Source organism: Pristiophorus japonicus, unplaced genomic scaffold (assembly GCF_044704955.1).
Source record: "Pristiophorus japonicus isolate sPriJap1 unplaced genomic scaffold, sPriJap1.hap1 HAP1_SCAFFOLD_3631, whole genome shotgun sequence".
Lineage (NCBI taxonomy): Eukaryota > Metazoa > Chordata > Chondrichthyes > Pristiophoridae > Pristiophorus > Pristiophorus japonicus.
In genome coordinates this window covers 756-15,299 of record NW_027253468.1, presented here as the reverse complement: position 1 = coordinate 15,299, position 14,544 = coordinate 756, and the positions used below count along the sequence as shown (strand labels likewise).

Here is a 14,544-nt window from a genome sequence, read left to right as displayed (position 1 = left end):
CGCCCCTCTCTCTCCCCCCCCGCCCCTCTCTCTCCCCCCCCGCCCCTCTCTCTCCCCCCCCGCCCCTCTCTCTCCCCCCCGCCCCTCTCTCTCCCCCCCGCCCCTCTCTCTCCCCCCCGCCCCTCTCTCTCCCCCCCCCAGCCCCTCTCTCTCCCCCCCGCCCCTCTCTCTCCCCCCCCGCCCCTCTCTCTCCCCCCCCGCCCCTCTCCTCTCTCCCCCCCGCCCCTCTCTCTCCCCCCCCGCCCCTCTCTCTCCCCCCCGCCCCTCTCTCTCCCCCCCCCGCCCCTCTCTCTCCCTCCCCCGCCCCTCTCTCTCCTCTCCCCCGCCCCTCTCTCTCCCTCCCCCGCCCCTCTCTCTCCCTCCCCCGCCCCTCTCTCCCTCCCCGCCCCTCTCCCCCCCCCCCCCGCCCCTCTCTCCCCCCCCCCCCCCCCCGCCCCTCTCTTCCCCCCCCCCCCCGCCCCTCTCTCCCCCCCCCCCCCCGCCCCTCTCTCTCCCCCCCCCCCCCGCCCCTCTCTCTCCCCCCCCCCCCCGCCCCTCTCTCTCCCCCCCCCCCCCGCCCCTCTCTCTCCCCCCCCCCCCCCCGCCCCTCTCTCTCCAGGAGTGCTGGGTACTGAGTGTGCGACCTTTAACCTGTGGACAACCCCATTGTGTTGCAGGTCAGGTGAAGGGTAAAGTTCTGGTGCTCGACCTTGACGAGACGTTAATTCACTCGCACCACGACGGTGTATTACGGCCGACAGTGCGACCAGGAACACCGCCTGACTTTATATTAAAGGTGAGCGTGTGCCCCTGATGGTGCTGATGAGAGAGAGAGCGGTGTGGGGGCGGGGGCGTGCCAGGGGAGGGGGCCCCGGTGTCGGGGAAGGGTCCAATGTGGGGGGAGGGAAGGAACTGCCCATTGGTCGATGCTCAGCCACTAATGCTGTCTCCTCGATTCCCGGCAGGTTGTGATAGATAAACATCCCGTCCGGTTCTTTGTTCATAAACGACCGCACGTCGACTTCTTTCTGGAGGTGGTGAGTATTGGGGGGTACTGGGGGCAGGGGGAGAGTATCGGGGGGGTACTGGGGGAGAGTATCGGGGGGTGCAGGGGGAGAGTATCGGAGGGGGAGTGCAGGGGGAGAGTATCGGAGGGGGAGTGCAGGGGGAGAGTATCGGGAGGGTACTGGGGGAGAGTATCGGGGGTGGGGGTGCAGGGGGAGAGTATCGGGGGGCGGGGCATGCGGAGAGTATTGGGGGGTGCAGGGGAGAGTATCGGAGGGGTGCAGGGGGAGAGTATCGGAGGGGGAGAGTATCGGGGGGGGGGGAGGGGGTGTGCAGTGCGGAGAGTATCGAGGGGGTGCAGGGGGGAGAGTATCGGAGGGGGAGTATCGTGGGGGGTGCAGAAGGGGAGTATTGGAGGGGGTGCAGGGGGAGAGTATCGGGGGGGTGCAGGGGGAGAGTACGGGGGGGTGCAGGGGGAGAGTACGGGGGGGTGCAGAGGGGGAGTATCGGGAGGGGGTGCAGGGGGAGAGTATCGGGGGGGGTGCAGGGGGAGAGTATCGGGGGTGTGCAGGGGGAGAGTATCGGGGGGGGGGTGCAGGGGGAGAGTATCGGGGGGGGGGTGCAGAGGGGGAGTATCGGGTACTGGGGGCAGGCAGTGTTCCCTTACACTTTTTCTGGGTGCGTGGCCCATCCAAATTTCCGGATCCGAATCTCTCTGCCTCTCGCACTCTCTCGCTCGGTCTCTCGTGCTCCCGGCCCGCGCCTCTCACGTTCCCACGTGCCTCTCACGCTCTCTGTCTCTCACGTGCACATTCCTCGTAACTGAACCCTTGGAGTCCTTGGTATCCAGGAGCGATTGCGTAAACTAGGGTTGTATTCCCTTGAATTTAAAAGATTAAAAGTCCTGATTAAAGATTTCAAGACATTAAGGCGAACTGATAGGCGAGAGAGAGAGAAAGAGAGAGAGAGAGACACTATTCCCGCTGGTTGGGAGTCTTGGACTAGGGGCATGGTCTAGAAATTAGAGCCAGACCTTTCAGGAGTGAAATTAGGAAACACTTCTACACACACAGGGTGGTAGACATTTGGAACTCTCTTCCCCAAACGGTAATTGATGCCGGGTCAATTAATTTTAAATCCGAGGTTGATAGATTCTTGTTCAGCAAAGGTATTGAGGGATATGGGGCAAAGGGGGGTAGGTGGAGTTCGGACTCATTGAATGGCGGAGCAGGCTCGAGGGACTGAATTGTCTGCTCCTGCTCCGACCCTCCGACACTCCTGTTCCTGATGTCCCTCCCTCCTCCGTTTGCAGGTCAGCCAGTGGTTCGAGTTGGTTGTCTTCACTGCCAGTATGGAGATCTATGGCTCTGCTGTAGCCGACAAACTGGACAATAACAGAGGGATACTAAAAAGAAGATATTACAGACAGGTAAGGGGGGTGGGGGTGCTCCAGAGGATGCCGCCCCGCTGGGTGGAGGGGAATTGTACTTCGTGCCCGTTACTTACTGCCCCCAGCCAGGCCGCTTCTTGTGGGGTGGGGGTGGGGAGGGTGGCGAGCGTCCTGGAACATGGGAGGCGGTCAAAACTCCCGGCGCCCGGGCGCGCGCCGACCTTCCAGCGGAGAGCGCTGAGGATAGTCATCAGGATCAGCAGTGGCAACCCTGGGCGCCATCAGACGAGACGTTAAACCGAGGCCCCGCCCGCCTTCTCAGCTGGACGTAAAAGATCCCGTGGTCACTATTTGGAAGAAGAGCAGGGGGAGTTCTCCCCGGTGTCCTGGGGCCGCTATTTACCCCTCAATCAGCATCGCAAAAAAAACCAAACCCCCCCCCCCCAGATGTTCCAGGTCATTATCACGGCGCTGCTTGTGGGATCTTGCTGTGCGCAAATGTGGCGGTTTCCCACGTTACGGCGCAGCACTTTGTTGGCTGTGCAGCGCTTTGGGGGAACGCCCTGACGTGCTGAAAGGCGGTGCATAAGCCGGAGTGTGTCTCTCTTTTCCTCCTGCGCGGAGTTGAGTGAGTGGGTCACAGTCAGGGCAGGGGGCAAGGGTTGCTCTCGAAGGGCCTGGGCTCCTGGGTTGAGGTGGGGGGGTGGGGGGATTTGGCTTCTGCTCCTGACCACTGCCCCGTGCTAGACCGTGCATGTCTCCCAGGTGAGCACAGGAGGCCTGGTGCCCCCACACACCGCGCCCCCCCCCTCCCCCCAGGCTGATATCTGAAGAGGGTACTGTACCCCAGCAAGAGCCAGGTCTTCGGAGCCCGGCGAAGGACGCGCGGCCTCATGGTGCGCCGGTATGGGGGCAGAGATTTAAAGTAATTGGGGTGGAGGTTTAGAGGGGGATTTGAGGGGAAATGTCTTCACCCAGAGGGTGGTGGGGGTCTGGAACTCACTGCCTGAAATGGTGTTAGAGGCAGAAACCCTCCCCACATTTGGATGTGCACCTGAAGTGCTGTAACCTGCAGGGCTACGGACCCAGAGCTGGAAAGTGGGATTAGGCTGGGTGGCTCTTGGTCGGCCGGCGCGGACACAATGGGCTGAAATGGCCTCCTTCCGTGCTGTAAGTTTCTGTGATTCTATCTCAGTCGGCCAGGGTTGACTGGTTGTAACTTATTTGTTGAGGTTCATCTCTGATATCTGTCCTCTTCTCTCTCTCTTTCCCCCCCCCCCCCCCCCACCACCCTATTTACAACAGCACTGTACGCTGGAGTTAGGAAGCTACATAAAAGATCTGTCAGTGGTGCACAGTGATCTGTCCAGCATTGTCATATTAGACAACTCTCCGGGAGCCTACAGAAGTCATCCAGGTAAGGCACGTACCTCGCTCGCCGAGCTTTCCGCAGTGTCCGCTAAACGCAGCAGCGCCTCTTGTCTGTCGCTCGGCTCAGTGGGCAGCGCTCTCACGCCCTCGAGTCAGAAGGTTGTGTGTTCACCTCCCACTTCAGAGACTTGAGCCCATAGTCCAGGCCGACGCTCCCAGTGCAGTGCTGAGGCAGAGAGGTTGTTTCCACTGGTCGGGGAGACTAGAACTAGGGGGCACAGCCTCAAAATACGGGGGAGCCAATTTAAAACCGAGTTGAGAAGGAATTTCTTCTCCCAGAGGGTTGTGAATCTGTGGAATTCTCTGCCCAGGGAAGCAGTTGAGGCTAGCTCATTGAATGTATTCAAATCACAGATAGATAGATTTTTAACCAATAAGGGAATTAAGGGTTACGGGGAGCGGGCGGGTAAGTGGAGCTGAGTCCACGGCCAGATCAGCCATGATCTTGTTGAATGGCGGAGCAGGCTCGAGGGGCTAGATGGCCAACTCCTGTTCCTAATTATTATGTTCTTATGTTCTGTCGGAGGGGCAGTGCTGAGGGAGCGCCGCGCTGTCGGAGGGGCAGTGCTGAGGGAGCGCCGCACTGTCGGAGGGGCAGTGCTGAGGGAGCGCCGCACTGTCGGAGGGGCAGTGCTGAGGGAGCGCCGTACTGTCGGAGGGGCAGTGCTGAGGGAGCGCCGCACTGTCGGAGGGGCAGACCTGAGGGAGCGCCGCACTGTCGGAGGGGCAGTGCTGAGGGAGCGCCGCACTTAGAAACATAGAAAATAGGTGCAGGAGTAGGCCATTCGGCCCTTCTAGCCTGCACCGCCATTCAATGAGTTCATGGCTGAACATTCAACTTCAGTACCCCATTCCTGCTTTCTCACCATACCCCTTGATTCCCCTAGTAGTAAGGACTCCATCTAACTCCTTTTTGAATATATTTAGTGAATTGGCCTCAACAACTTTCTGTGGTAGAGAATTCCACAGGTTCACCACTCTCTGGGTGAAGAAATTCCTCCGCATCTCGGTCCTAAATGGCTTACCCCTTATCCTTAGACTGTGTCCCCTGGTTCTGGACTTCCCCAACATTGGGAACATTCTTCCTGCATCTAACCTGTCTAACCCCGTCAGAATTTTAAACGTTTCTATGAGGTCCTCTCTCATTCTTCTGAACTCCAGTGAATACAAGCCCAGTTGATCCAGTCTTTCTTGATAGGTCAGTCCCGCCATCCCGGGAATCAGTCTGGTGAACCTTCGCTGCACTCCCTCAATAGCAAGAATGTCCTTCCTCAGGTTAGGAGACCAAAACTGTACACAATATTCCAGGTGTGGCCTCACCAAGGCCCTGTACAACTGTAGTTACACCTCCCTGCCCCTGTACTCAAATTCCCTCGCTATGAAGGCCAACATGCCATTTGCTTTCTTAACCGCCTGCTGTACCTACTTGCCAACCTTCAATGACTGATGTACCATGACACCCAGGTCTCGTTGCACCTCCCCTTTTCCTAATCTGTCACCATTCAGATAATAGTCTGTCTCTCTGTTTTTACCACCAAAGTGGATAACCTCACATTTATCCACATTATACTTCATCTGCCATGCATTTGCCCACTCACCTAACCTATCCAAGTCACTCTGCAGCCTCATAGCATCCTCCTCGCAGCTCACACTGTCACCCAACTTAGTGTCATCCGCAAATTTGGAGATACTACATTTAATCCCCTCGTCTAAATCATTAATATACATTGTAAACAGCTGGGGCCCCAGCACAGAACCTTGCGGTACCCCACTAGTCACTGCCTGCCATTCTGAAAAGTCCCCATTTACTCCTACTCTTTGCTTCCTGTCTGACAACCAGTCCTCAATCCATGTCAGCACACTACCCCCAATCCCATAACTTTGCACATTAATCTCTTGTGTGGGACCTTGTCGAAAGCCTTCTGAAAGTCCAAATATACCACATCAACTGGTTCTCCCTTGTCCACTCTACTGGAAACATCCTCAAAAAATTCCAGAAGATTTGTCAAGCATGATTTCCCTTTCACAAATCCATGCTGACTTGGACCTATCATGTCACCTCTTTCCAAATGCACTGCTATGACATCCTTAATAATTGATTCCATCATTTTACCCACTACTGAGGTCAGGCTGACCGGTCTATAATTCCCTGTTTTCTCTCTCCCTCCTTTTTTAAAAAGTGGGGTTACATTGGCTACCCTCCACTCCATAGGAACTGATCCAGAGTCAATGGAATGTTGGAAAATGACTGTCAATGCATCCACTATTTCCAAGGCCACCTCCTTAAGTACTCTGGGATGCAGTCCATCAGGCCCTGGGGATTTATCGGCCTTCAATCCCATCAATTTCCCCAACACAATTTCCCGACTAATAAGGATTTCCCTCAGTTCCTCCTCCTTACTAGACCCTCTGACCCCTTTTATATCCAGAAGGTTGTTTGTGTCCTCCTCAGTGAATACCGAACCAAAGTACTTGTTCAATTGGTCTGCCATTTCTTTGTTCCCCGTTATGACTTCCCCTGATTCTGACTGCAGGGGACCTACGTTTGTCTTTACTAACCTTTTTCTCTTTACATATCTATAGAAACTTTTGCAATCCGTCTTAATGTTCCCTGCAAGCTTCTTCTCGTACTCCATTTTCCCTGCCCTAATCAAACCCTTTGTCCTCCTCTGCCGAGTTCTAAATTTCTCCCAGTCCCTGGGTTCGCTGCTATTTCTGGCCAATTTGTATGCCACTTCCTTGGCTTTAATACTATCCCTGATTTCCCTTGATAGCCACGGTTGAGCCACCTTCCCTTTTTTATTTTTACGCCAGACAGGAATGTACAATTGTTGTAGTTCATCCATGCGGTCTCTAAATGTCTGCCATTGCCCATCCACAGTCAACCCCTTCAGTATCATTCGCCAATCTATCCTAGCCAATTCACGCCTCATACCTTCAAAGTTACCCTTCTTTAAGTTCTGGACTATGGTCTCTGAATTAACTGTTTCATTCTCCACTGTCGGAGGGGCAGTGCTGAGGGAGCGCCCCACTGTCGGAGGGGCGGTATTTCGGACAAGATGTTAAACCGAGGCCCCGTCTGCTCTCTCAGGTGGACGTAAAAGATCCCATGGCACTATTTTGAAGAAGAGCAGGGAAGTTATCCCCGGTGTCCTGGGGCCAATATTTATCCCTCAATCAACATCACAAAAAAAAAAATTGTCTGGCCTTTATCACATTGTGCTTTGTGGGAGCTTGCTGTGCGCAAATTGGCTCTGTAGAAATGTGAATGTGTTTGTTAAGGGCTTTCCTTGCATGACTTTAAAGTGAAATAACCGTAAATTTGAATCGATTTAAGAATAAGAGCCAATAAATCCCTTCCCCGCCACCCCCCAATATCGTGGTCACCTGTCCGTTTACACGACTGGAATCAGCTGCGCAGGTGTGTAAACTCACATGCGTGCAGTCGTTGGGGGAGCCATGTTTTGCGGGCCTTGTCATTTAGGCTCTGGGGGTGGGCGTAACTCCACGAGCCGGGACCAGCTCGGGCCTGGAGGGAGGGAGGGAGGTGGCTGGCTGGCCTCCCACCCGGGAGAGCAAGTCTGGCCTCCCCTCTGGGTGAAAGGGCTGGATTTGCGGCCTTGCTGGTTTCGGGGCGGTAAAGTTTGTGCCCGGGGACAGTTTGCGCCGCGGCCATCAAAATTGGGCAGCTGAGTGTGGGGCGGAGCGCGCTAAGGCAGGCGTTGTACAGGTCTCTCGGGGCGCTAACGTGGGAAACTCCCGAGCGAGAGAGAGCGCCGGGCTGGGAGTGCTCCAAAAAACACAGCCCACGCCACCACTGCAACTCTCGTCGCAAACAAAATTAACAGAAAAGGCAATCGCGCTTGCCGTAGGAGCGCGTTCCTTCCCTCTGCCGTCGGTACGGGTCGGAGCCCCCCCCCCCGTTTCCCAAGGCGGTCACTGCGGAGGGGGGGGTGGGGAGATACAGGTCGGGCGGGAGTCACAAAGTGCCGCCAGGGAGGGGGGCTGTGCCGCGCGCCCCCTCCCCTGGAAAACTGCCGCCGAAACCCACCCCCCCCACCCAGCCCTACGCGGGTCGCTGGAGGCTGACCGCCCGCCTACAGCACATCACCGACGCCATTGCCGCCGTGAATCCCGGAACGGCAAAGGACGGGAAAATCCCCCCCCCCCCCCCCCCACAAAGAGTCAAATCCAAGCAGCCCGCTTGAGAGAAGGAGATCGCCGCTTGTGATTCATAGCGCTCCGCGCGGCCAAAGGTGCTCACTTGTCAGACGCGGTGGCCATTTTGCGCACAGCAAGATCCCACGAGCAGCAGTGACATCAATACACCGCTCAAGCCTGTTTTTAGCGATGTTGATCGAGGGATGAACAGGGAGAACTTCCCCCCCCCCCCCCCACTGCTCTTTTACATTCAACTGAGAGAGCAGACGTTTTGATGGGACAGTGTAGAGGGAGCTTTACTCTGTATCTAACCCCATGCTGTACCTGCCCTGGGAGTGTTTGATGGGACAGTGTAGAGGGAGCTTTACTCTGTATCTAACCCCCTGTACCTGCCCTGGGAGTGTTTGATGGGACAGTGTGGAGGGAGCTTTACTCTGTATCTAACCCCCTGTACCTGGCCCTGGGAGTGTTTGATGGGACAGTGTAGAGGAAGCTTTACTCTGTATCTAACCCCCTGTACCTGCCCTGGGAGTGTTTGATGGGACAGTGTAGAGGGAGCTTTACTCTGTATCTAACCCCCTGTACCTGCCCTGGGAGTGTTTGATGGGACAGTGTAGAGGGAGCTTTACTCTGTATCTAACCCCGTGCTGTGGGATTGTGTGAAAGGGCCGTGTAGAGTGAACTTTACTCCTGAATAAAATATATCTGGGAACAGAGCTGGAAGACACTTTCTCCTGAAGCCAGAGGTCAGGGTTCATTGGGATTATAATATTTTTGCTCCCTGACTGTACCAAAATCCTTGACCTGGGACTGTCCCCCCCCCCCCCCCCCCCGATGGCTCAGTGGAGTAAATACACCGCCCAGGGTGGCAGCTGACTGTCACAGACCAGGCTCCATTTCCAGCCTGTGCTGATCACAATGCTGCTGCACTGGTGGGGGGAACAGAAACAGAACACCGGGGTTCCCCACTCCCCAGCATCTCCCGGATTAGGACTGGATTGGCCGCGATACCGTTCGAGGCCAAATAGCCGTCCGGCTCGCTCGCCCACAAGTAAAGCTCCCTCTACCTCTGTCCCATCAAACACTCCCAGGGCAGGTACAGCACGGGATTGGATAGAACATTATCGTAGGAGAATGGGGAGTAAGATTCTGATCGCGCAGTGGGGTAAGCCCAGTGCTGAGGTTCTGGTCTGTTAGTGACTCTGATTTCTTTCTCTGTTCCTTTGTAGATAACGCAATACCCATTAAATCATGGTTCAGCGACCCCAGTGACACGGCACTGCTGAACCTTCTCCCGATGCTTGACGCATTACGGTACGTAGAGAAAAGACAGACTTGCATTTCTATAGCGCCTGCCTGTCACCACCACAAAGCGCTTTCACAGCCAATGAAGTAATTTGTGAAGTGTGGGAAATGCGGCAGCCAATTTGCGCACAGCAAGCTCCCACACGCAGCCATGTGATAATGACCCAGATCATCTGTTTTTGTTATGTCGATTGAGGGATAAATGTTGGCCCCAGGACACCGGGGAGAACTCCCCTGTTCCTCTTCGAAATAGTGGCCATGGGATCTTTTACATCCACCTGGGAGAGTAGATAGGGCCTCGGTTTAACACCTCATCCGAAAGACTGCCCCTCCGACAGTGCGGCCGTCCCTCCGACAGTGCGGCGCTCCCTCAGTACTGCCCCTGAGTGTCAGCCTAGATTTTTGTGCTCAGGTCCCTGGAGTGGGACTTGAACTCTCAACCTTCTGACTCAGAGGTGAGTGTGCTGCCCACTGAGCCATGGCTGACACTTATTGAGGGATAAATATAGGCCAGGAAGTAGAGAAAGAAATTACTTGCATTTATATGGGGAACAAGCTGGGGAGGTTATTCACTTTGCTGGGAAGAACAGAAAAACAGAATATTCTTTATAAGGTGAGGAAGTATCAAATGTTGGTGTTCAGAGGGATCTGGGTATCCTCGTACAGCAAGCAATCAGGAAGGCAAATGGCATGTTGGCCTTTATTGCAAAGGGGATGGAGTATAAAAGCAGAGAAGCCTTACTGCCGTTATACAGGGTGTTGGTGAGGCCACACATAGAAAATAGGTGCAGAAGTAGGCCATTCGGCCCTTCGAGCCTGCACCACCATTCAATATCATGGTTGATCATTCTCTCAGTACCCCATTCCTGCTTTCTCTCCATACCCCTTGATCCCTTTAGCCGTAAGGGCCATATCTAACTCCCTCCTGAATATATCCAATGAACTGGCCTCAACAACTCTCTGCGGCAGGGAATTCCACAGGTTACCAACTCTGAGTGAAGAAGTTTCTCCTCATCTCAGTCCTAAATGGCTTACCCCTTATCCTAAGACTATGTCCCCTGGTTCTGGACTTCCCCAAAATCGGGAACATTCTTCCCGCATCTAACCTGTCCAATCCCGTCAGAATTTTATGTTTCTATGAGATCCCCTCTCATCCTTCTAAACTCCACTGAATAAAGGCCCAATAGATCCAGTCTCTCCTCATATGTCAGTCCTGCCATCCCGGGAATCAGTCTGGTGAATCTTCGCTGCACTCCCTCAATAGCAAGAATGTCCTTCCTCAGATTAGGAGACCAAAACTGAACACAATACTCCAGGTGAGACCTCACTAAGGCCCTGTACAACTACAGTAAGACCTCCCTGCTCCTATACTCAAATCCCCTAGCTATGAAGGCCAACACACCATTTGCCTTCTTCACCTCCTGCTGTACCTGCATGTCAACTTTCAATGACTGATGTACCATGACACCCAGGTCTCGTTGCACCTCCCCTTTTCATAATCTGTCGCCATTCAGATAATATTCTGCCTTCCTGTTTTTGCCACCAAAATGGGTAACCTCACATTTATCCACATTATACTGCATCTGCCATGCATTTGCCCACTTACCTAACCTGTCCAAGTCACCCTGCAGCCTCTTAGCGTCTACCTCACAGCTCACACCACCCAGTTTAGTGTCATCTGCAAACTTGGAGATATTACACTCAATTCCTTCATCTAAGTCATTGATGTATATTGTAAATAGCTGTGGGTCCCAGCACTGAGCCCTGTGGCACTGCCTGCCATTCTGAAAAGAACCCGTTTATCCAGACTTTCTGCTTCCAGTCTTGCCAACCAGTTCTCTGTCCACATCAGTACATTACCCCCAATAACATGTGCTTTAATTTTGCACACCAATCTCTTGTGTGGGACCTTGTCAAAAGCCTTTTGAAAGTCCAAATACACCACATCCACTGGTTCTCCCTTGTCCACTCAACTAGTTTAATCCTCAAAAAAATTCTAGAAGATTTGTCAAGCATGATTTCCCTTTCATAAATCCATACTGACTTGGACCGATCCTGTCACTGCTTTCCAAATGCGCTGCTATTTCATCCTTAATAATTGATTCCAACCTTTTCACTGGAGTACTGCGTGCAGTTTTGGTTTCCATATTTACGAAAGGATATACTTGCTTTGGAGGCAGTTCAGAGAAGGTTCACTCGGTTGATTCCGGGGATGAGGGGGTTGACTTATGAGGAAAGGTTGAGGAGGTTGGGCCTCTACTCATTGGAATTCAGAAGAATGAGAGGTGATCTTATCGAAACGTATAAGATTATGAGGGGGCTTGACAAGGTGGATGCAGAGAGGATGTTTCCACTGATGGGGGAGACTAGAACTAGGGGGCACGATCTTAGAATAAGGGCCCGCCCATTTAAAACAGATGAGGAGGAATTTCTTCTCTCAGGGTTGTAAATCTGTGGAATTCTGTGGAAGCTGGGACATTGAATAAATTTAAGACAGAGATGGACAGTTTCTTAATAAATAAGGGGTTATGGGGAGCGGGCGGGGAAGTGGACCTGAGTCCATGATCAGATCAGCCATGATCGTATTAAATGATGGAGCAGGCTCAAGGGGCCGAATGGCCTACTCCTGCTCCTATTTCTTATGTTCTTATAATTGCCTTGGAGGCGGTGCAACGAAGGTTCACCAGACTGATTCCTGGGATGGGGGGATTGTCCTATGAGGAGAGATTGAGCAGACTAGGCCGATATTCTCTAGAGTTTAGAAGAATGAGAGGTGATCTCATTGAAACATACAAAATTCTTACAGGGCTTGACAGGGTAGATGCAGGGAGGATGTTTCCCCCGGGCTGGGGAGTCTAGAACCAGGGGGTCACAGTCTCAGGATAAGGGGGCGGCCATTTAGGACTGAGATGAGGAGGAATTTCTTCACTCAGAGGGTGGTGAATCTTTGGAATTCTCTGCCCCAGAGGGCTGTGGAGGCTCAGTCTCTGAGTATATTCAAGACAGAGATCGATAGATTTTTGGATATTAAGGGAATCGAGGGATCGGGCGGGAAAGTGGAGTTGAGGTCGAAGATCAGCCGTGATCTTATTGAATGGCGGAGCAGGCTCGAGGGGCCGAATGGCCGACGACTCATATTTCTGATCTTATTACGTTTCTGTGGGAGCGTGGGACTAATCGGATCGCTCTTTCACAGAGCCGGCACACAACGATGGGCCGAATGGCCTCCTCCTGTGCTGTGTGTTTCTCTGATACCACGCCCTTTATGATGCCCCAAAGCACCTTATGTCCAATGAAGTGTTCTGTGCGACTCGATGCCTCCCTGAACGGGGCGGTTTACCCACAAATCTATCGGGGGTGGCGGAGGGCGGGGGGGGGGGATGTTTGACAGTTCCCTCCGTGGCTCATTTCTATTTTTTTTTTCATTTTCTTCCAGGTTTACATCAGACGTAAGATCGGTCTTAAGTCGAAATTTACATCAACACCGATTATGGTGACCCTTAACCCCTCCTCCCTCCTCCCTCTCCCCTCCTCCCCGCCCTCACTGCCTCACTCCACGGGGTCGTGATCTTTGCCTTACCCTCATTTGCACCCCTGTATCCGCCCGAACACACCCCTCTTTCCCCCTCCCCTTCCCTCTCTCCCTCGCCCCCTCCCCTCTCTCCCTCGCCCCCTCCCCTCTCTCCCTCGCCCCCTCCCCTCTCTCCCTCGCCCCCTCCCCTCTCTCCCTCGCCCCCTCCCCTCTCTCCCTCGCCCCCTCCCCTCTCTCCCTCGCCCCCTCCCCTCTCTCCCTCGCCCCCTCCCCTCTCTCCCTCGCCCCCTCCCCTCTCTCCCTCGCCCCCTCCCCTCTCTCCCTCGCCCCCTCCCCTCTCTCCCTCGCCCCCTCCCCTCTCTCCCTCGCCCCCTCCCCTCTCTCCCTCGCCCCCTCCCCTCTCTCCCTCGCCCCCTCCCCTCTCTCCCTCGCCCCCTCCCCTCTCTCCCTCGCCCCCTCCCCTCTCTCCCTCGCCCCCTCCCCTCTCTCCCTCGCCCCCTCCCCTCTCTCCCGCCCCCCCCTCTCTCCCTCGCCCCCTCCCCTCTCTCCCTCGCCCCCTCCCCTCTCTCCCTCGCCCCCTCCCCTCTCTCCCTCGCCCCCTCCCCTCTCTCCCTCGCCCCCTCCCCTCTCTCCCTCGCCCCCTCCCCTCTCTCCCTCGCCCCCTCCCCTCTCTCCCTCGCCCCCTCCCCTCTCTCCCTCGCCCCCTCCCCTCTCTCCCTCGCCCCCTCCCCTCTCTCCCTCGCCCCCTCCCCTCTCTCCCTCGCCCCCTCCCCTCTCTCCCTCGCCCCCTCCCCTCTCTCCCTCGCCCCCTCCCCTCTCTTCCCTCCCCCTCTCTCCCTCGCCCCCTCCCCTCTCTCCCTCGCCCCCTCCCCTCTCTCCCTCGCCCCCTCCCCTCTCTCCCTCGCCCCCTCCCCTCTCTCCCTCGCCCCCTCCCCTCTCTCCCTCGCCCCCTCCCCTCTCTCCCTCGCCCCCTCCCCTCTCTCCCTCGCCCCCTCCCCTCTCTCCCTCGCCCCCTCCCCTCTCTCCCTCGCCCCCTCCCCTCTCTCCCTCGCCCCCTCCCCTCTCTCCCTCGCCCCCTCCCCTCTCTCCCTCGCCCCCTCCCCTCTCTCCCTCGCCCCCTCCCCTCTCTCCCTCGCCCCCTCCCCTCTCTCCCTCGCCCCCTCCCCTCTCTCCCTCGCCCCCTCCCCTCTCTCCCTCGCCCCCTCCCCTCTCTCCCTCGCCCCCTCCCCTCTCTCCCTCGCCCCCTCCCCTCTCTCCCTCGCCCCCTCCCCTCTCTCCCTCGCCCCCTCCCCTCTCTCCCTCGCCCCCTCCCCTCTCTCCCTCGCCCCCTCCCCTCTCTCCCTCGCCCCCTCCCCTCTCTCCCTCGCCCCCTCCCCTCTCTCCCTCGCCCCCTCCCCTCTCTCCCTCGCCCCCTCCCCTCTCTCCCTCGCCCCCTCCCCTCTCTCCCTCGCCCCCTCCCCTCTCTCCCTCGCCCCCTCCCCTCTCTCCCTCGCCCCCTCCCCTCTCTCCCTCGCCCCCTCCCCTCTCTCCCTCGCCCCCTCCCCTCTCTCCCTCGCCCCCTCCCCTCTCTCCCTCGCCCCCTCCCCTCTCTCCCTCGCCCCCTCCCCTCTCTCCCTCGCCCCCTCCCCTCTCTCCCTCGCCCCCTCCCCTCTCTCCCTCGCCCCCTCCCCTCTCTCCCTCGCCCCCTCCCCTCTCTCCCTCGCCCCCTCCCCTCTCTCCCTCGCCCCCTCCCCTCTCTCCC

At 56.4% G+C, this 14,544-nt stretch overlaps 1 protein-coding gene across 1 annotated transcript; it reads left to right on the top strand.

Moving 5' to 3' along the window:
* Nucleotides 1-656: 656 nt before the first annotated feature.
* LOC139250279 (CTD nuclear envelope phosphatase 1A) lies at nt 657-12,898 on the top strand (the record flags this gene model as incomplete). The annotated part of the gene is made up of 6 exons (XM_070872772.1): nt 657-775; nt 945-1,016; nt 2,297-2,413; nt 3,680-3,791; nt 9,196-9,280; nt 12,708-12,898. Coding segments are annotated over 6 exons (566 nt in total), but the record flags the coding sequence as incomplete, so codon positions are not given.
* Between the last annotated feature and the right edge of the window lie 1,646 nt (nt 12,899-14,544).